The sequence below is a fragment of the Euphorbia lathyris genome, chromosome 8 (assembly GCF_963576675.1).
Source record: "Euphorbia lathyris chromosome 8, ddEupLath1.1, whole genome shotgun sequence".
NCBI classification, from domain to species: domain Eukaryota; kingdom Viridiplantae; phylum Streptophyta; class Magnoliopsida; order Malpighiales; family Euphorbiaceae; genus Euphorbia; species Euphorbia lathyris.
In genome coordinates this window covers 76924754-76948449 of record NC_088917.1, presented here as the reverse complement: position 1 = coordinate 76948449, position 23696 = coordinate 76924754, and the positions used below count along the sequence as shown (strand labels likewise).

Here is a 23696-nt window from a genome sequence, read left to right as displayed (position 1 = left end):
TTGAGTAAATTAATTATTTTTCTTAAATTATTAATAAAAAATAATTTTAATTCTATCCACCGAACCAGTTTACGTAAATTGACACCACTTTACGAAAAATCTATAAAGCCTTTATAAATTTTCATCTCATTTGTATAATTTTACGTAAATTAATTATTTTTTATTAAATTATTAATAAAAAATAATTTTAATTCTATCCACCAAATCATTTTACGAAAATTGACACTACTTTACGAAAAATCTATAAAAGCTTTACAAATTTCCGTAATATTTGTACAATTTTACGTAAATTAATTATTTTTTGTTAAATTATTAATAAAAAATAATTTGAATTCTATCCACCAAACCACTTTACGTAAATTGACAATACTTTATGGAAAATCTATAAAACTTTACAAATTTCCGTAATATTTGTATAATTTTACGTAAATTAATTATTTTTAGTAAATTATTAATAAAAAATAATTTTAATTCTATCCACCAAACCACTTTACGTAAATTGACAATACTTTACGGAAAATCTATAAAACCTTTATAAATTTCCGTAACATTTGTATAATTTTACGTAAATCAATTATTTTTTGTTAAATTATTAATAAAAAATAATTTTAATTCTATCCACCAAACCACTTTACGAAAATTGACACTACTTTACGAAAAATCTATAAAACCTTTACAAATTTCCGTAATATTTGTACAATTTTACGTAAATTAATTGTTTTTGTTAAATTATTAATAAAAAATAATTTTAATTCTATCCATCAAACCACTTTACGAAAATTGACACTACTTTACGGAAAATCTATAAAACCTTTACCAATTTCTGTAATATTTGTACAATTTAACATCAATTAATTATATTTGGTAAATTATAAATAAAAAATAATTTTAATTCTATCAACTAAACCACTTTACGTAAATTAATGCTACTTTACGAAAAATCTATAAAATCTTTATAAATTTCCGTAACATATGTATAACTTTACGTAAATTAATTATTTTTTATTAAATTATTAATAAAAAATAATTTTAATTCTATCCACTAAACCACTTTACGAAAATTGACACTACTTTACGAAAAATCTATAAAACCTTTACAAATTTTCGTAATATTTGTACAATATTACGTAAATTAATTATTTTTGGTAAATTATTGATAAAAAATAATTTTAATTCTATTCACCAAACCACTTTACGTAAATTGACACTACTTTACGAGAAATCTATAAAATCTTTACAAATTTCCGTAAACTTTGTACAATTTATGTAAAGTAATAATTTTTTGTTAAATTAATTTTTTATTAATAATTTTAATTCTATCCACCAAATCAATTTACGTAAATCGGCACCACTTTACGTAAAATCCATAAAACTTTTACAAATTTTCGTAACTTTTGTACAAAATGTAAGGTAATTATTTTTTGTTAAATTATTAATGAAAAAAAATTCTAATTCTAGCCATCAAACCACTTTATATAAATTGACACTACTTTACGTAAAATTCATAAAACTTTTAAAATTTTCCGTAACGTTTGTACAATTTTTTGTTAAATTATTAATAAAAATAATATGATTTATTAATTAATTTACATTTATCTATAAATTTAGTAAGCAACACTAAATGATTTTACTAAAAGGTAAATAATTTACGTGAAACTCGATTTTGAGAACTTAATAATATTTTAAGGAAAAATAACAACTTTATGTAAATTTAATTTAATTTTATTATGTTATGTCTACTAGTACAAGATTGACGTAAAGTAATTATTGTAAAATCCATAAAACGTTTACAAATTTCCGTAACATTTGTATAATTTTACGTAAAGTAATTTTTTTGTTAAATTATTAATAAAAAATAATTTTAATTCTATCCACGAAACCACCTTACGTATATTGACACCACTTTACGTAAAATCCTTAAAACCTTTACAAATTTTCGTAACATTTATAAAATTTTACGTAAATTAATTATGTTTGGTAAATTATTAAAAAAATAATTTTAATTCTATCCACCAAACCACTTTACATAAATTGACATTACTCTACGTAAAATCCGTAAAACATTTACAAATTTTCGTACCATTTGTATAATTTTATGTAAAATAATTATATTCCAGTAAAATATTAATAAAAAAATAAAATTCTATCCACGAAACTATTTTAACTAAATTAATCCTACTTTACGTAAAATCCATAAAACCTTTATAAATTTCTGTAACATTTGTACAATTTTATGTAAGGTAATTATTTTTCAGTAAAATATTAATAAAAAATAATTTTAATTCTATCTACCAAACCACTTTACGTAAATTGACACTATTTTACGTAAAATATATAAAACCCTTATAAATTTTCATAACATTTATACAATTTTGCGTAAAGTAATTAATTCTCAGTAAATTATTAATTAAAAATAATTTTAGTTTTATCCATTAAACCACTTTATGTAAATTGACACTACATTACATAAAATCCATAAAATCTTTATAAAATTCTATAACATTTTATAATTTTATGTCAAGTAATTTTTTCAGTAAAGTATTCATAAAAATAATTTTAATTCTATCAACCAAAACCACTTTAAGTAATTCGACGGTACTATACATAAAATCCATAAAATCTTTACAAATTTTCGTAACATTTGTACAATTTTACGTAAAGTAATTATTTTTTGTTAAATTATTAATAAAAAATAACTTTAATTCTATCCACAAATCACTTTACATAAATTGACACTACTTTACATAAAATCTATAAAACCTTCACAAATTTATGTAACATTTGTACAATTTTACGTAAAGTAATTTATTTTGTTAAATTATTAATAAAAAATAATTTTAATTCTATTCACCAAATCACCTTACGTAAATTGACACTACTTTAAATAAAATGCGCAAAATCTTTACAAATTTCCATAACATTTGTAAAATTTTACGCAAAGTAATTTTTTTTATTAAATTATTAATAAAAAAAGAATTTTAATTCTATCCATCAAACCACTTTACGTAAATTGACTCTACTTTACGTAAAATTCGTAAAACCTTTACATATTTACGTAACATTTGTATAATTTTACGTAAAGTAATTATTTTTTTGTTAAATTATTAATAAAAAATAATTTTAATTCTATCCACCAAATCACCTTACGTAAATTGACACTATTTTACGTAAAATGCTTAAAATCTTTACAAATTTCCGTAATATTTGTAAAATTTTACGTAAATTAATTATTTTTATTAAATTATTAATAAAAAATAATTTTAATTCGATCCACCAAACCACTTTACGTAAATTGATACTACTCTACGTAAAATTCGTAAAATCTTTACAAATTTTCATACCATTAGTATAATTTTACGCGTAAAGTAATTATTTTCTAATAAAATATTAATAAAAAAATAAAATTCTATGCACCAAACTATTTTTAGGTAAAAAATTCTATGCACCAAACTATTTTTAGGTAAATTATGACTAAAAATAGAAGATTTATGTAAAACTTGTTTTTTCACAAACTTAATGATTTTTTTGTAAATTTTTTTTCTTAAATTAAGACCAACCTTAAGGAATTTTTCTCAAAGATCTTACATAAAATTTAATTTTACTCAAAAGTTACTTTTTTGTAATACAACTTTACCTAAATTAGTCAAACTTATGTAATTTGTGTCTAAAAATTGGAGATTTATGTAAAGTTCATAAGTTTTATGTAAAATTTCATTTTTCATAACTATAATGATTTTTTTAAATGCAACTTTATGTAAATTGAGTTCAACTTTACATAAATTATATCTAAACATAAAAGATTTACGTAAACTTCAAAAGTTCTATGTTAAACTTATTTCTTTTAAATATAGCTTGACGTAAATTAAGTCCAATAATAGAGGATTTATGTAAGGTATAAAATTATTACGTGAAATGATCCCGCATGTATTTAGTTTAGGGGTCAATCAAATAAATTATGGGTTAAATCAAAGTATTTGTTAAATTGTTATCGCGATAAGTATCAAAATTGACCCTAACATTTTTAAAGAAGTGCTAATTTAGCCGTAACATATGAAATGGTCCAAATTTAGCCTTATTTTTTCAAGCAAAGATTTATTTTAGTCATATATTCCTGAAAATTTTAAAAAGTTTGTTTGACTGTTATTTAAATGTCATATCAGACCTTTGAAACACGTTTGTCAATGAGTTGAAGTAGTTTCGTACACTTTTGGTTCATTATTTGTAACTATATTAATAATACACTAAACATTTTCCAAAAATTGACAAAAACAATTTGTGATTAACTTGTATATGGTGGACTTAATTGTTAAAATTTTAACAGTTTTTTTTAACCGTCTTAGTAACGTATTAAATATCTTAAACGTAATTGATATTTAAAATGTCCAATGTGGCATTTAAATAACAAGCAAACCAATTTTATCAATCTTGACCGTAAGCATCCCAAATAGAGGTAATTTTCTTTTGACATTATAATCGATATTATTAATTCTTCCAATCAATTGGTAATATGAATTGACAATCTTTATATAATATATACTATATATACTGTGAACTGCTGATCTAACCTTGATAATCAGTTCACTTGCTTTATATGATGTGTTTTTTTTTTTTTTTTTTGTTATAAATTTTAGGATAAGGTACCAAAATAGGCCTATGGTTTTTAGAAAAGTATTAATTTAGACTCCACGTACAAAATAGCACCAATATAAGCTTGACGTTTAAAAAAGTATCAATTTAGGCCTCGGCAACGGCACGAGATGTCATTCCTACTGTTAAGTTCTGATTTCTCCCTCCACGTACAATTGACAGAGCTTAATGGAGTAATATCAATGACGTGTCTCGTTCCGTTATCGAGACCTAAATTAGTACATTTTTTAAACGTTAGGCTTATATTGGTGCTATTTTGTACGTGGAGCCTAAATCGATACTCATAAAAAATCATAGGCCTATTTTGATACCTTATCCCTAAATTTTATAACCAGTTCACTTGTTATAATCAGTTTGGAAGTAATCTATGGAGATAAAACAATAATGCATCAAATGAAACTTAATTGCAGGAATTTAATTACACAACTTTAGCAAGAACTGGAAAATAAAACTAGACCAAAATGACTATTACTAAGCTGTGGTGAAAGTTTCAAAGATTATATTGCTCTAAACAAAATTCAAAAGGTAAACATTATATTGCTAATATGAAATCCAAAAATTTACATTCGTTTAAAGCATTCCATTTGAAAGAAACAACCTACTCTTCATCAGTAGAGTTTTCTAATTCTTTGTCAGCAGTAGCATCTTTCATTTCTTCTACTTCATTGTCAACATTAGCGTTAGCGTTAGCGTTAGCATTAGCATCAGCATCATCTTTCCCAAAACCTCCTTCATCCTAAACAATCATAAACAAAAACATCCATACATCGTAATTCAAGAAATCAAATATAGAATTGGAAACATCAACAATCATAAAAGAGAATCTCACATCTTCATTTTCAGCATTGTTTATTTCCAAACCTTTGTTATACTCAGCCTTGAGCTCAGTAGCTTTATCAAAATATTGCTTCTTCTCCTGAAAAACAGAAGGGTCCAATCAGAATACTTGATATCATTGAAAAACTTCAAATCTATGTTGTATGGAAACACTTCTTCACTAGAGGTTTCACATTTCATGTCCATTTCTGTTTCTTTTCCATTTCCATTACCAGTTTCTAGCTAAACCTTTTCAGAAATTATGTTTCCCAATCTCAATTTCCATTTCCGGGCAACATAGCTTCAAAATCAAAAGTTGGTAACAACAAGTATAAATTGAACTCACTGCATCAGACACTGATGTTCATTTTTCACCTGCTTCCTTTGCAACCTAAAAAACCCAATTAAAAAATTGTATCGTAATCAAGGCAGTGAAAGTGACTAATGAAGGAAGAACATAGAAATGCTATTAATAAACTCAAATTCTAGCATTTCTTTACCCTTTTCACATCCTTAGAGCCTGGATTAGCTCCCTTGAAGGTTTTCCTAAAGTCATCCCTAATTAATTACAAGAAACTTAATTACAAGAAACTGTTAATTCAAAACAAAGCAAAATAAACAAGTACATATATAGTATCTATGCAACAAAGCAGTCAAATAAAACTACATGAAGATAAAGAATGTAGTAGGAGATCGCTTGGGCTTGTTTGGATCCTTTTTAGCTCTCTTTGCCTATGGTGCTATTGAGGTTGGTTTTTTCCTGCACAAAATTATAAATCCAGGGGAAGAAACAACTTTGATTACTAAAAACTCAAAACCCTAACTCTCATAACCGAATCCATCGAAAAAGATTGGATTACTAAAAAGTCGAAACCCCAACTGTCATGACGGAAGTAAATCTGAAAAATTACGAACAGAGAACAGTAATGCACACCTTTCAGCCGACTTCTTCTTAACCTCTGTTGCCGTTTCCACCACTTGATAGGGATGCTATCTAGTTGGCATGTACATAAGAAAAGGAATTCACAGAAGCCATTGAAATAGAATCCTACAAAATTTTAAAAGTTCTCCAACACATATAGATGCACCACAGATGTATCAAAATTCAAACCCTCGAAAACCTAAAAGATAATCTTCAAGGATGGAACTATAGGATTAAACATACAATGCAAACATTAACATGCCAGGGTAGTCGAAATCAAACAATGTGAGAATCTAAATTTGTCAGATTCTGATCTATAGCTAAAATACAATGTGATAATTTAGTTTCAACCATATCATCCAACAAATTCATAGTGAGCAAAGATTAAGAACAAATTTAAAATGAGACAAAGACTCATCTATATGAAAACATCAAATCTAATTTTTGTGTACTCAAGACGAGAAGTGATAATAAAAAAAGCTATAATACAAGTGAAGTTCATAGAGAGAGTTAGTTTAAGCTAAGAAACTTTACCTCAAGCAAGTTGGGGTCCATATGAGATATAGTCTGTGTATTAACTCATTGATTCATCATTTCATCAGCATCCTAATTCACCAAAATAAAAAACATATATAATGTTAAACATGGTTTTTTTCAAACCCCAAAACCCTAATCGAATAAACAAAGGCAAAGGACAAACCACTAACCTTCAATTAACCACAGGCACTCAGAAACTGCAACTTAGAGCAACATTGCAGAGATCGGAAAGAAGCGCAAAAAAGGCAATTAGCAAGGGAAGTAAAATTGAGATCACAATAGCAAATTTAGAGGGGAAAAAAAAAACAAAAGCAAAACAAAACACAAGCACAGGTTGTGTACAATTAAACAATAAAAGAAATAAAAAAAATCAGAAAATTTAAGAATAGAGAAAGATTGCAGAAGAATACAGAAACCAATTTGAGATACAGAGGATGTGTCAATGCCGAGTCGTGTTTGGGTATGCATGTCTGTTTGGTCCCTTCCTAAGATCGGTTCAGAGTTCAAACAAATGAGAAAGGAAAAAAACGTGATAAGTGAACTGCATAACAGTGCTTACCAGAAAGAATCGGAGAACGGAGCCGTGAAGAACAGTCTAAAACCAGAGCTGTGAAATGGAGAAACGATTAGAAAATTAGAGAGAAAGAGAAATTGAAAGCAACTGGAACAGAAGGTAGACAGTAAAAATGTACAGAATTCTAAAAGATAGTTATAGAGTGTCTTTGTATTATTGGTTTAAAAAAACAAAGTGCAGGTACTTTGTTTTTAACTAAGTGAGGATAGCGACCTTTATATATGTAATATATCATTTATCATTTTATATATATAATTTATAATTATTTATTATAATTATAATTATTTATATATAAAAATATATGATTACACATATAATTTATTATAATTATAATTATTTGATGCAATTCAATTAAGTTAAATTTAGTAGTATTCAGTTCAGTTAATTTCAGTTAAGTTAATTTAATTTCAGTTAAAAATAACAGAACCTAATTCGTTGCAATTTCCACACTGACTCAACTGAAACGACATGATCATCTTGTATTGCTTTCAAGCTGTTGTGATCTAATCTCAAGAACTCGAAATTGGGAATAACCTACCCAAAAATTTAAAAATTGGATGTTGATATTTGAACTTTACTTCCTTTCACAATTTGGTACTTAGATTTTGTTTTGTTATAAAAATATACATGAATTTAAAAGCGAAAAGTAAAAAAATAAACCGGTTTGCAAAGACAATATCTATGCTTTACAAATTTTGTAGTTAAAGAATATGTGAGTGAATTATTTGAGCAAACAATACTTGTGTTTAGTTAATTTGCAAAGTTAAACCTTGAATTTTGGATAATTTGCAAAACTAGTCTTTTTAATTGCTCCATTTTAGAGTAAATAGTTATGACAACAATTTTTGAAGGAATGAACGAGTTTGTAAACTGTAAAAAGCAGACTGTCACACCCGATCCTAGACGACCTCAATCGGCATCGGGCATGAAATAGTAAGATCATAATCAATACTTAGATTTTATTTTGTTATAAAAATATACATGAATTTAAAAGCAAAAAGTAAAAAAATAAACCGGTTTGCAAAGACAATATCTATGCTTTACAAATTTTGTCGTTAAAGAATATGTGAGTGAATTATTTGGACAAACAATACTTGTGTTTAGTTAATTTGCAAAGTTAAACCTTGAATTTTGGATAATTTGCAAAACTAGTCTTTTTAATTGCTCCATTTTAGAGTAAATAGTTATGACAACAATTTTTGAAGGAATGAACGAGTTTGTAAACTGTAAAAAGCAGACTGTCACACCCGATCCTAGACGACCTCAATCGGCATCGGGCATGAAATAGTAAGATCATAATCAATACTTAGATTTTATTTTGTTATAAAAATATACATGAATTTAAAAGCAAAAAGTAAAAAAATAAACCGGTTTGCAAAGACAATATCTATGCTTTACAAATTTTGTCGTTAAAGAATATGTGAGTGAATTATTTGGACAAACAATACTTGTGTTTAGTTAATTTGCAAAGTTAAACCTTGAATTTTGGATAATTTGCAAAACTAGTCTTTTTAATTGCTCCATTTTAGAGTAAATAGTTATGACAACAATTTTTGAAGGAATGAACGAGTTTGTAAACTGTAAAAAGCAGACTGTCACACCCGACCCTAGACGACCTCAATCGGTATCGGACGTGAAATAGTAAGATCATAATCAATACTTAGGAGTCTCCAATTTATCCCAATATCATAATATTACAATTGTAATACCAAAATTCTAACCATAATTCTGACAATAAACAGCCAACTTCCAAATCTCGCCTAAACGGTCGGTAACCTTCTCTATATCAGCCATAAAAACCAACTTTATTTAACATAGCTACATATATATCTTTATAAAGGGATTTAATCAAAACCTTATAAAATATACTCAAAACGTAAGTTCATAATATAGTCAAAGTAGTAAACCAAAACCATAAAAATATATAATATTGTATCCATTCTTGAGTTCAAAACCTTATAAAATATTGTAATCAAATAAGTGTTTTATCAAACCAAATCGTATTCACGCAAACGTAAAACTTATATCAAAATCAATCATAACCGAAAAAATAATCCAAATGAACTTAAAACATTGTATCCATCATCGAGTTTCTCCCCTTAAGTATCAATCAATAACCACATATATAGTCGAGACGTCTCTTAACATTGCCTATCCCATATGGTCTTACCCAATACTTCGCTGCCATACCCAATAGGTCTTCAGACTGTGTACACATGTCATGTCCCTCACTGAACATGGTCTTCAAATATAAAACTACTGATCCGGATAACTCTCGATGGATATAAAATCATAAAATCATAACGTGCTCAAATATCCTTTCACAATTAAATTCCAAACTATTTCATAACTATAAATCATTTGGCTTCAATTAGCCCTTTTGTATCATAAAAATCATATTTGGACTTCAATCCAAAATAATAACAACAATAACCGCAAACATATATGTATATATGTAAATCAACCAAATTAAGCCTTAAATCAACATAATCAAGTAAAATCTGAAATTCACATAGAAGCATAATCAATAGCTTCGTTTGAACCGTCATTTCATAATAAAAAGCAAAATCATGAAAAACCCTAATTTTACAAAATTCTTGCATAACCCTAAAATATCAATTTCTGAAACTTCTTTGGTTATATATATATATCTATATACATAAAACTCAAAATATAGTTGATAGTTACTTATCTTGGCTACTAATTGAAGAAAATACAACCGATCGATTCTCCTCTAAATTCCATCTAAGACTTTCCCCTCCAAACACTTCCGAAACTCAAAAATTCTTTAGTTAGGATTTAAAACTATGCATAAGAATGCTATATTTTAAATTTCAAGTGATTCAGACGGTCGAATCTCCGTAAATCAAAGAAATGGTGGAGAAACGGTTCAGAGAAAACTGATGAATTTAAAAGAAATATAAAAAGAAAAAGAAAGAAGATGATAATCTTTGCCTCTTCGAATTTATATATACCAAATCTGGTAAATATCCAGTTTAATCCTCCATCTTTATATAATCTTTTAAAAATTATTCTAAACTTTTAATTTACACCTAAAATCATCAAATTAACTCCAAATTTTTCCTATAGTACCAAACAAAAATCACACACCTAATAATTATAATATATAGTACTATCAAGGTATAAATTCTAGAAATTTAGACCCGGACGTGACACAGACTCCTTATTGCAAACTTTTAAACCACGTAGATTGTCTTTGCAAAACGGCTAAACCATAAGGTTTATTTTCATAGTTTCCCAATTTAAAATGACTCGAAAATATAGTACTTTCCCCAATTTAAAATGACTCAACAATATAGTACTTATTGACCTGCTACAATCGGTTACCCATTAATATATGGATAAATTACGACTATGATTCTTGTACTTTAACTTTTTTCACATTCTGGTACTTTTTTTTTGCATACGAGGTCACTCTGTAAATTGGGCTTCTACATCGTGCATCATCGCGTCAATCCTATCCCTTTCCATTTCACTCTCATTCTCAACATCATCATCAACATTGATATCGTCATTTTCATTTTCATTGTTATCATCACAACGATCATCACCATGAATCCCTAAATTAGTCGAGCTCTCCCCATGATCTTCGATCTCGTCGTGACATACCCAACTTGTATAGTTAGGTTTAAACCCGCAACGAGTTAAGTGATCCCTAATTTCAACTATGTCGCGATATCCCCTCGAGTTATTGCAGTCAATACAAGGACAAAGAATTGTCCTAGATTCACTATCGGATTGGTGTTTAAGGGCAACACTAATAAACTCCTCAAACCCTTCTAGGAACCTTGCAGTATATCTTAACTCATACATCCAACTTCGAACCATTGCCAACCACTACAACACACAAAATATCATAGGACATCAAGTTTAATGAATTATCAATAACAGTTTAATTTCGATGCTATAATAATGTCGATCATCAAACTATAGGAAAAGAAAGACAGTTCGCTCGAATCCAAATTTTGTATTATATTAGTCCTTTCGTGTAATACTATGATTTGGGATTACTTAAGAATATAATCGTTTAATTTTGGTGCTATAACAAGATTCATAACCAAGAAGAAAGTTTGATGAATTATCACTCAAATTGACCCAACTTGTCAACGTTAGAGGTAAAATTACTCTTGGCTGCCAACTTTAGAGGTAAAATTACCCATTTTAAACGTTAAGGATAAAATTGATCTAACCGTAAACATTAGAACTATTTTTGCACATTATCCCAAAATTAAATCCATTGAGCCAACCAATATATCAGTCAAACAATTTCTCAAGAAGTTTTTCTTCACTCACTTCTAAAAAAGAGACAGAAAAATCTTGAAATAAAACAAAAGGAAAACAATATTTAAGTAGCTGTTTAGTGGGTGGTAGTGGATAGCAAGTACCGGGGTATACCCATACCCATAATAGATAAAAAAAAAAAAAAAATAATCTCATTTTCCTCTCAAGATATAAGGTTCATATATAATCCCACTAGGGTTGGATAATGTCCAGTACCCGCAAAATTCATACCCGTTACCATCCCTATACATAATCCAAAACCATCCCTATACATAATCCAAAAAGATTCTTTAAGAGAATCAGAAACTACAATTTAAATTATTAAAAACATAATTAAGTTTGGGAAAGGGTTGATACTGGTAGGTAGAGTTGAGGAATAAAAAATAACTAGAAATAGTAATTTGGTTTGATGTGGAATGTGTTTTTGGCCTTGACTTACAATGCAAACTTTTCTTGTTCAAAGCTTATGCTGGCTGACGCCTGACTACCTCTATTCACACATGGGGTGTTTGTTAGAAGGGATATAAGAAATGAGATAGAGATAAAAAAACACGAGATAAGTTATTCCGTGTTTGTTTGGGAGATAGAAGAGTGAGACAGATGAGGGATAAGACTCTTATCCCTCAAATCCTATACCTAAGAGGGGGGTGGTATAAGGAGGAGGGATAAGCTCCTGCGATTTTAATAGGATGGAAAAGTCCATCTTATCCCTCAAATTAATGTTATGTAGTTTAAATAAGGTTAAAATAGTAAAATGTATTATTTTATCTCTATCCCTATCCCACATACCAAACATTGAATAATAATTCTCGACTATCATATTTTTATCCTTATCCTAACCAGTTATCCCTATCCTAACCTTTATCCTTATCCATATCCCAATAGAATACCAAACGTCCCAATAGTTTAATATGTTGTTCAAAGTCCATTCACATAGTTCCAATTTGATAATATAAATTATTTTCAGACTTGAAATAAGATTTTATGTACCTTGAGATTCCCCGGCCAGAATGTCTTTTGTTCCTTGGCAATTGGAATCTGCGTCAGACCATATGCCTTCTGGCTGCAGGTATATTTAACTATATCTTGTTATGAATCTTGTCATTAAATGATTATATTCTTAAAGTAAACCCAAATCATAGTATTACACGAAAGGACTAATGTAATACGGAAACTCATATTTTTATAACTGAGTTTCTGTTATAAGGATGTTAATATGGCGTGTCATTGTAAATCATTGGATAAAATTTGACAGGTTGGGAAATTCATACAACTAGCAGCAACATTTATAGGCGGTTTTATTGTTGCTTTCACTAAAGGATAGCAACTTTCTTTAGTTCTAGTATGTTGCATTCCTCTTATAATAGCTGCTGGTGGTACCATGGCAGCGATCATGTCAAAAATGTCGAGCCCTGGACAAATAGCTTATGCAGAAGCAGGAAATGTAGTTGAACAAACAGTCGGAGGCATAATTAAATAGCTCTAGCTATGGATGTTTACTTCATATTTAAACTAAAACGAACAAAGAAGGAGATGAAAATATGGGAAGAATAAGCAAATTACTCAAAAGAGGGACATGAATTGGCGGCTCATTCTTAGAATTAGTACTAGTCTGGGATTTGAATTTATCTGCAAGAATAAGCAAATTACTCAAAAGAGGGACATGAAGAAAGAAAATATAAGCATAAGCATGAGTTATTCGTTCAAAATAATAAACATGATTCAACAATCCAAGGCCTAAAAAATGATTATGCCCAATGCTACTAATATGAAAATTGTTTCATATGCTTCAAAGGATAAAGTCGATTAAAAATTGTTTTTGGGTGGGACTAAAAATTGCTTTTCCAAAAGTATATTCACTTACTCATTCCCTGTGACTTCAACTTCCATTTTTTCCTCCAATGCATCACCATTCTGAGTCTCAGTCATAGTTATTAAAGGCGCAAGGCGCACTAAGGCGCAAGGGGGTCCTGGAGCCTTGGCGCAACTTAAGGCGCGCTCCCGAGCCCCTCGAGGCCCACCAAAAAAAAAATCATAAATTCATAATACTAGTCACAAATAATCACAAATAGTCAAATACCAACAATAAAACCATAAAATGCACGAGTTAAGTTCTAGTTAACTACTAAGGCATAATCTAAAACTCATAATTCCGACTTAAAAGTTCACACTAAAGAAAACACTAATAGTCTTGACTTTAGAAAACAACTAATCTTTAACTTCCTAGTCTTCCTTCCTAATCTTCATCGGAACCATAATCATCATCATCATCATCATCACTTACATCATCATATGCTTCTTGAATAAGGTTCTCAATCTCATCATCATTGTCACCTTCCTCATCAATGTACTCATCATCTACAAAGTAAGGTTCATCATCTATAAGATGCATTTTACCCTTATCTTTTGCCTTAGCCTTAGACCTAACACTTGAACTAGATGCATTTGCAACATTTTTTACTACTACTCTAGTTTGATAAGCACTTTCATCAGCTCCAGTAGCCGTACTTACATCGGCCCATTTCAATCCCTCATTTGGGTGTACTAGATCATCATCATCCGACTCTCCTCCATCCAATCTTACCCATCAACCATTCATTGGAGTCATCTATATCTCCTAAAGAAATAGGATTAAGAGTGTCACGAGTTCCATGACGAAACTTTAGTGCTCGATTATACTTCACAAACACTAAATCATTCAACCGTTGTTGATCAAGCCTATTCCTCTTTTTACTATGAACTTGAAACATAAAATATACAATATATCATATATTGTGAAAAATAAGAATGATGCTAAAGCTAAACAGTAACACTAACAAACTAATAAAGTATATCTTACATGTTCAAATATGCTCCAGTTTCATTCACATCCAGAGGCACTACACGTGAGGCTTAACACTTTCACACCAAAATTTCTTAAAGTTGGAGTGGAAGCTCCATAACAAGTCCACCAATCAGCTGTTACATCAATAGAAAATTGAGCTTAAATTGAAACTTTTAATTAAAACTAAGTTAATATTACAAAAGACTAATCAATAATAAATATTACCTGGAGATTTTGTGCTCCGATGCCTAACAGCAAACGGGTTCCCAAACAGCCCTTTTGCATATTGATACATACTTAGCCTCTGGACACATTCAGAGAACCCATTACAAACCTCTACATTCGAGAGGACATCATTAGAATAGAAGTATTCCGGGTTAAGATAATTTCCAGCAGCATGTAAACGATGATGAAGTTGACAATTCCATCTTTTGTCTATATATTCATAAACTTCCTTGTATTTCTCTTCCTTCTTGTCACTGTTCTCAAAAGCCTTAGCAAAGGCTTCTTTAGCTCTATCCATCGCTTCATAAATGTACCCCATCGGTGGCCTTATCTCACAATCAACCAATCTAAGAACACGAACCAATGGACCAAATATCTTTAAGATATAAAGAATAGTTGTCCAAAATTTATCCTGACCGACCGCGCCCGCCTTTGGGCTCCAGAGGCGCGAAGGCTGGGGCCTTAGCCGAGGCGCGCCTTTAATAACTATTGTCTCGGTCTCTCACCATTCAACCCACGAAATGTCCACCAACCTTTAATTCAATCCCAAGAAATTAATAGCATTATAACAATGTAAATATTAATAATAAAGTGAAAGAATAAATATTATAGAAAGCATTAATTAGTTGTTACCGATTCTCTTGTAATTGAGATTTTAGTGTGACATTAAGATTTCCTAGGCAATCTAGTTTTGGTGTGCTCAACACTCCGCCACAGAAAATCTTCATTTCTTCACATTCTTGAACAAATACTCGTTCTAACAATGGGAATTCGAAGATGTAATTGTTAGAGCAAAAACTATTGAGCTTATACAATTTAGTAAGTTCCAAATGCTTCAGCTTCTTGAAAATAATCACATCAGCAGCAGCATCATCATCATTGTTTGCAACAATTTCTTTCATCATTTCACAACCAGAAACTCGTAATTTCACGAGTTGCATCATACTTTTTGCCGTTGATGCTGTAACCAAGCTTGTCATTTTTGGACAACTTTCCACATTGAGAGTTGTTAGAGTTTGGAAAGAAGGTGATGATGGTGCTATATTCATCAAATCATAACGTTCTCTAACTTTCAGAGTTAGAAGATGTTGAAAAATGGGATTGAGTTGTGAGTCTTTTAGTATATGCTTCAATCCATAAATATTCATTAACTTCAAGTGTTTTAGTCTTATCAGATGATATTGTTGTTCCTCTCCAACTGAGAATATCTCTCCCAAAGAACAACTGTGGAAGATGAGCTTTTCCAAAGAATAGATTCGCCTGAGAAAACCAAATAGAAAAGGAATGGATTCCTCTTTTAAATCTACTAGCCTAACTCGTTGCAATTTCCACACCGACTCAACTGGAAGGACGTGATCATCTTGTATTGCTTTCAAGCTGTTGTGATCTAATTTCAAGACCTCCAAATTGGGAATAACCTAACCAAAAATTTAAAAATGGGATGTTGAAGTATTTGCACTTCCAAGAGTAAATTACAATCATAGTATTTGAAATTTACACTCTTTCACAATTGGTACTTAGATTTTATTTTAGCATAAAATTGTACCTGAATTTAAAAGGAAAAAGCACAAAAATAAAGTTGTGGTTTAACCGGTTTGCAAAACTGTACTTTATAAATTTTACAGTTAAAGAATATGTGAGTGATTTTTTTGCCAAGAACATTTGCGGTTTAATTAATTTGCAAAGTTAGACCTGGAATTTTGGATAATTTGCAAAGCCCGTCTTTTTAATTGTTCCCTTTAGGGTAAATAGTTACGACAACAATTTTTGAAGGAAGGACCGAGTTTGTAAACTGCAAAAAAACACATAGCCTGTTTGCAAACTTTTAAACCACGCGAATTGTCTTTTCAAAGCGGCAAAACCATATGGTTCATTTTTGTCTTTTTTCGAATTTAAAATGTCTAGTTAATATAGTACACCTATTGACTTGCTATAATCGGTTACCCATTAAAAATATGGATATATTACAACTAGGGATAAGGTGCAAAAATACTCCTAGCGTTAACGGTCAAAGCAATTTTACTCCTAACGTCTAAAATGACGCAATTTTATCCTTAACGTTTGCAACAAAGAGTAAATTTACCCCTAACGTTGGCAAGTTGGGTCAATTTGTGATATCATTATAAAATACATATATTTTGTTCCTTATTATGCAATAGTTCCATATCAATTGGTTCAAAAAAAAATTCATATTTTTGGTGATTTAGTAAAAAATTTGAGATTATATTTTTAAATTAGACAAAATATTTGTATTTTTTTATCCATGTCGTACAAAATACAGTATAATTATTTGACTTTTTTTATTAAAAAAATTCACATCTATTTATATTGTTATAATATGTTACTAATGAGTAATAAAATGACGTAAATATAAAGTGTAGATGACATGATTCATGACTTAAAACAGTTTACTGAATTGTTTTTCAAATGCACCCAACTTGCCAACTTTAGGAGTAAATCTGCTCTTTTTTGCACATGTTAGGGGTAAAATTGCACAATTTTAGACGTTACGGTAAAAATGCATTGTCAATGCCAGGGATATTTTTGAACATTCTCCCTTACAAATATGATACTTGAACTTTAAAACTTTGGTATCTAGATTTTATTTTTTTGCACAAGAGACATAGTTTGACCAAGTATTTTACTTAAATATAGATCCAATTGAGGAGGGCGAGCCTTGGCGCAACGGTAAAACGTTGTTGCCGTGTGACCAGAGGTCACGGGTTCGAGTCTTAGGAGCGGCCTCTTGCCAATTAAATTGGCAAGGGAAGGCTTGCCCCCAATACACCCTTGTGGTGGGACCCCTCCCCGGACCCTCGCTCAGCGGGGACGCGTAATGCGACCGGGCCGCCCTTTTTTTTTTTTTTTTTTATAGATCCAATTGAGCTCTTCATTTCGATCTATAATCTTTCCATTCTCTCCCTTTCATTTTTTATTCTTCTCTCTCTCGAACAATTTCTTACTACTTTGAATCCCTAAAAATCAAAGAAAAACCCAAAAAGTTGCATAATGATGAAATAAAAAAAATTGTTAATGAACTCATCGTACTGATGAAACTGCAAATTTTCTCATAATAGCCTGAAATTGATTTGTTTTTTCATCAGTTGCATTCTGAAATTAATTGGAGTATTATTTCTATCCCATCCACTCCTAATTGCAGCCGAAGACTACAACGGTCGTATTTTCTTATGCAAAAATGAAGTTTGGGTATTAAACTATGAAAAAAGAGAGTTAAAGTTCATAACATAGTTGTAATTTATCTATATTGTTTTAATGGGTAACTGTTTGCAATAGGTCAATGGATATATTGTGCGAGACTTAACAGTTATGAAATGAAATCTAAGTATTAAAATGTGAAAGATGTAAAATTAAGATACCATGTTTATGTTTATGATATGAAATTGTCTATATATTATATAGAGAGTAAAAAGTGTATTCGCACCTTGGGCCACACAGAAGTATGAGCAGTGGCACCTTCTGATCCTTCATTTTTTGCCTCTGCAATTATCATTTCTGCACCACAACGTGTTATTTCGAGGTGTTGAAGTTGGAGAAGACCACAAGCTATCGATGCCGGAAACACATATTTCAGATCCCAACAATCACATACATAAACTGATTGCAGATTCGGAAAACTCAAAGCTTCATCGATGTCCTTACTCAATATATGCTTCAATGAGGGTAGACTGTTTATACATATCCGTTGTAGCGAAAATGCTTGTAAACTATTTGTTTCTTCAAAACCGACCCCTTTATATTCATATATCTCTTGAACTCCATCACAATCAGATAGAGAAAGCGACTCTAATCTCCGAAATCTTCTATACAGATTTGACGGGAAAACAACTGATAGCTTTGAGCATCTCATGATCTCCAATGATTTTAATTTGGAAAATGAATCATCATCTACAGATTGCTGGTGCCATATATATCTGAAGTTATCCATGAATTGAAAAGATATTATCTCCAGACTGGAGAAAGTGGCCTGCCATTAGGTAGGAAAGAAAAGACAAGATGATCAATCAATCTAACATTGAAGAAGAGTGTTTCAATCATCAAGGTAATAGAAAGAAAAATATATCACCAATTCATTGAAGAGAGTTTCATCATCAGTAGTATCTGAAAATTTGGACACGAAGTTATTCAATGCATTGCAAGACTTCATCCTCAGTTCTCTTAGTTTTGGAAATTTAATTGGATATCTGCTGCTGAACCTTTTCATGTTGTCAAGCCCTCGGAGTTCAAGATAGTCAAGTTCAGGAAACACAATCATATGGATGCTCTCTTCTTCTATTTGGTTACTCGGTCGTACTATCTCTTGGATTGACTCGCAGTGAGTTATTTCAAACTTTTTGAGTTGCTTAAGAGATTTCACCATTGAAGTTGTAAATACATACTTCAAACTCGGGCAGTCGAACACCTTCAAACTTGTTAGATTAGGACAAGAAACCTGCCAGTTGAATATTCATTCCACTTGTTTAGCAAAATAAGAAAAAGAGAATCAAATCGACTAAAGAAAATAATACATGACTTACCATTCCACTTGTTTTGCAAAAGCCTATTAGATGTGGTAGAGATCCCAGCTTCAAAGAGGTCAACTGAGGGAACTCCATCACTTCACCTTCACTCCCTTCACCAACAATAGCTTCCATGTTACTGCAAGATCCGACTTCAATTTCTTGAAGCTGCGGTAAACATTTATCACATGAAAAGGGAAAGAGATTCTTCAACGGACATTTGCTGATTTTTAAAATTCGCAGTTTCCCAAAAGAATCTGTTTCAAGTTGACTATAATCAAACAACAAATTCTCATTCCCTAAATATAGAACTTCAGTCCCTTTAAGAAACTCTTTAATCCTATGCATCAAACCAATACTCGTTGTCAGCCCTAGCTGTAGCATCCTTGATGATTCATGCTCCTCACACCCAAAATACGAACGAAAATGACCTACATATATTTTATAGTTTTGCAATCCATTAAAGAACCAGTCCTTTGGTAATAACTTGTCCTCTTCAACTTCTATTTCCAAAGTTGTTAGGTGAGACAAGTTCTTCAATTCCACAAGACTCGCATTTCCTTCCAGCTCCCATCCATGAAAACTGTTAAGCATGTACAACTCTTCTAATAAACACATATTTGACAAGACATTTTCCGGGATTACTCGGAGATTCCAGCAGTCTCTCAAATCTAATAGCTTTAGTCGAGTCAATGCCTTGATTTCTCTAGGCAATTCTGCTATTTTTGAATGAGCAAAACTAAGCAACTCCAACTGCTTCAATTCTGCAATGATAGCTAGGTTGTCCAGCTTACAACGTTCTAAAGACAATGTTTGAAGGCCTGTAAGAAAACCAAGTGAGGAAGGCAACCCGGATACGAATTTCACCTCAGTAAAATGGAGAACCTTGAGTTGTGTAAGCCCTGCAAAAAATGAATTAGGGATATCTAGACTATGATATCTCATAAACAGTGAAAACAGCTCCGCTTTTGGACATTCAAGAACTTCCGGAAGCTCAGGGATATCACAATAAGGAAGGGAAATTCGGGTCCAATCTTTGTTTCGCAAGTTTGTTGATGTAACCTTACTTGTACCTACAAAAGCATGTTGCACTCTGGATGCAATTGCAAGAGCAATGTCACGAACAAGATCGTGTATTTTGACGAATCCAGCCTTGTCACCATCCAACAGCAAGCACTCATCTTTGAGTTTAGCAATCAAGGTTAATACTCTGTTCCTTGCTCCTTCAATGGAATCCATGTGCTTAAATAAGCCTAGGCCCACACAGTAAACGAGCAAGTCTTGAATTCGAATATTCGGATTCCCAAACTGAGGGCAAAGCAAGAAGAGTGACTTGGCTTCCTCATCAATCAGCTTCTCGTAGCTTGACTCAATAACTTTGTTGACTTTCCCATATATCCCTGTATTTTCTAAGCATGAAAGCTGGGTTAGCATATCTTTCCAAACATAAGAATCTTTATTTCGCAGATCTGTGGCAACTTTCAGAATTAGAAGGGGCAACCCTGCACATTTTTTGGCAATTTCAGTTGCTATGGCACGCAACTCAGGATCTTTAGCCTTACATACAGACATTTCAAACAATCTCCATGTTTCTTCTTCTTCTAGAACATCGAGCGGAAATTCTTTCTGTGTGCACATCTCATTTGATAAAACATGCTTACTCCTTGAGGTTAGCAGTATTTTGCAACCTCCACATGCATCTCCGGAAGGAATTCCTACAGCATTCAAATCAAGTTTTTGCCAAACATCATCAAGAATGATGAGTACTTTGACTTTCTTCAACGCCTGGTGCAGTTGACTAGCTCTTCCAGGAACTTCCTGTGCATCAAATTTCAAGCCTAAGAAATCAGCAATTTCTCCTTGAATTCTTCTCAACTTGGGGGCCTGAGAAACAGCAACCAGGATTACAGTATCGAACAACTTCTGTTCTGCAGCTTGGCCAAGGACCTCCTTTGCAAGTGTTGTTTTACCAATTCCTCCCATACCATAGACTCCTATGATATTCAGATTTGGATCGTTCAGAGCATCCATAATTTGGTTTAACATCAATACCCTTGAAGGCAATGCTTCACGGCTATACATGGAAGGCTCAACTATAGGTTGTACATTGGGGCGGGATGCAATTGGATCTAATCCTTCTGCTTTCTGAAGTTTATCAATCGCCAAAGCTTTCTTATGTGCTTTCTTATGTGCTTTCTTACTCAGCTGATATCGATTCTTCAAATTGGGGCAAAATCCGACAAAACACTTCTTTTTTGCTTCTCCTTTCCCCTGGATAAGTTTCTCTGCCTCTTCAATGTCTTTTTCCGCAATGGTCAGCCACTTGGTAACATTGGGATAGATCTCTTCCCCGTTTCTGGTAGCATCATCAACGGACTGCTGCAACCTGACTCTCTTGTTCTGCAACTACTCAACTTCAAGGTGGAGTCTCTTAACCTTGCTGTCACAGTTGAAAGCGTAGCTAATATGCCGTTTGATAGGCGTAAAAACGTAATTGTTGATGGGATCTGTTATTAAGTCAACTAAAATGGTAATAATCATCTCCAGAACCATCTTGATTATCTCCAAAAAGGCAGAAAAGATATCAAAGAGTGGAGTCAATTAGAAAGTGAAAGAGAGTTGAAGAGTTTATGACAAACTAAGGTTCTGTTTTCCAATTAATAGCTATGATTAAGTAGTCATAAGACTCTGTGTGAACATAATGGTAATGTGGACACAGAAACTAAGGTTGTGCTTTGTTGACTTAATTAAGCATGTGGACTTCTGTTTTTGTTTTCACAGAATAATGCAAGCTTAGATTAGATTAGATTAAACTAATGTATTACTATATTTGAATTATATTTCGGAGGAACTTGTCTTTTACAATTTTAATTATTATTTTTTCTTATTAGGTGTGCTATTCCAGGACAAGAAAATAGGAACAAATAACACCAACTATTGAATTGGTCAAATATTCTCAACAAATCTGTAACTCATGACTGAGAAAATAATAAAGAAAGAAATATTTTAATATGTAAGTAAATTATCAATCCAAGAAGATCGTTCTGATGCTGCAAGCATGTGTTCTGATTGAAGGGCAAAATGAATATAACCAAGTCATTTGGAACTTGGTAATTGTAGAAAATGAATATCACCATTGTTAGAGCTCATTTAATCTCTTACTGACAAATATTTCAAGCATCTTTGCATGTATAGCAGAACCATATATGAATTATGTCTGTTGAAATGAACTTATGTTTGTGTCAACGAAAAGTACATACCTTTTCCATGAATACTGCTTGAATGGTGTTATTAAGATGGGAAATAAAAATCAAATCATCAGGTCCCAAGTATTCTTGCTGACTGGATCGAATCTCATATTCCACAACATCCGATGCAATTATGGCTACACTTTCTTGCATCATTTTGCAATTCTTCAACATTCAGTCTTCTAGCTGCACAAGACTTCTAGCTGTTGAAGAAATTATGAGATTCATCATATCAACCCATCTCTATTTATCGAATTTTGAAATGACACCAACGAAAGGCACTTGAATTTTCAATCTGCTGCTTTCAAATGCTTCTAAATCTTACAAATTCTGTAACACCGCGACTAGTTTGTTGAAATTGGATCTGATCCTTGTGCATCCCGAAGCTGCCTAGCTGTTTTCTTACTCAGCTGATAGTGAGTCTTCAAATTGGGGAAAATCAGACAAATTGGAGATGAGTTTCTCTGCCTCTCCGATGTCTTTTTCCGCAGTGCTCAGCCACTGGGTAACATTGGGATAGATCTCTTCCCCATTTCTAGTAGAATCATCAACGGATTGCTGTAACATTGGGATAGATCTCTTCCCCGTTTCTAGTTGAAAGCGTTGCTGGTATGTCGTTTAATGGATATCTTATTTTCTATCACAGTTAACTAATTTAGTAAGGCAATAAATTTGTAATAAAAAAAATAGATGAGCAGAGATTTAACAGGTAACTGTGATGCCGCATGGGAGGGTAATGACTGCATCGCAAGAGCTGGGTTAATTGCTATAAATTCGAATGGACATGTGATAGTCTCTATGGGCATGGGTATTGGTATCTGCATTTCGGTCGAGAAAGCTGAGCTTCAAACAATATTTAAAGGTGTTAAATAGGTAAAAGATTGTGGTTTGATGACTATCAATATTGAATAGGATGCTAAAATGGTGGTGGAAGCTTTGTGACATACTTCTATCACTCAATCCTCTCTTTACTTTTAATATATTGATGTAATTATATTCACAATAGAGTAGCTCACTGGTTAGTCTTTTGGACAAAAATTTTTAATTCTCCATAGATGCATGAGATTTAATCTGTATGGATTTA

At 31.3% G+C, this 23696-nt stretch overlaps 1 protein-coding gene across 1 annotated transcript; it reads right to left on the bottom strand.

The window, feature by feature from the left end:
- Nucleotides 1–5081: 5081 nt before the first annotated feature.
- LOC136202438 (probable disease resistance protein At4g27220) lies at nucleotides 5082–23478 on the bottom strand. Its single transcript, XM_065993051.1, has 15 exons — nucleotides 22625–23478; nucleotides 19383–21871; nucleotides 18932–19297; nucleotides 18290–18832; nucleotides 15481–16265; nucleotides 14848–15380; nucleotides 14638–14756; nucleotides 13362–13427; nucleotides 12789–12861; nucleotides 7093–7529; nucleotides 6398–6991; nucleotides 5964–6223; nucleotides 5810–5854; nucleotides 5477–5563; nucleotides 5082–5383 (listed from the first exon to the last, which is right to left on the bottom strand). The coding sequence occupies exons 2-6, from the start codon at nucleotides 21444–21446 to the stop codon at nucleotides 15350–15352; spliced, it is 3789 nt and encodes a 1262-aa protein (XP_065849123.1). The 5' UTR covers nucleotides 21447–21871; nucleotides 22625–23478; the 3' UTR covers nucleotides 5082–5383; nucleotides 5477–5563; nucleotides 5810–5854; nucleotides 5964–6223; nucleotides 6398–6991; nucleotides 7093–7529; nucleotides 12789–12861; nucleotides 13362–13427; nucleotides 14638–14756; nucleotides 14848–15349.
- Nucleotides 23479–23696: the final 218 nt, after the last annotated feature.

Bases quoted from the DNA above. Each gene is read 5' to 3' on its own strand.
- LOC136202438 (XM_065993051.1), bottom strand. From the start codon at position 21,446: ATGTATAGCCGTGAAGCATTGCCTTCAAGGGTATTGATGTTAAACCAA. The intron at 19,298-19,382 runs GTAAGTCATGTA...TTCAACTGGCAG, and splicing joins TTTGCAAAACAAGTGGAATG to GTTTCTTGTCCTAATCTAAC. The intron at 16,266-18,289 runs GTGCGAATACAC...ATTTTTGGTTAG, and splicing joins ATACTTCTGTGTGGCCCAAG to GTTATTCCCAATTTGGAGGT.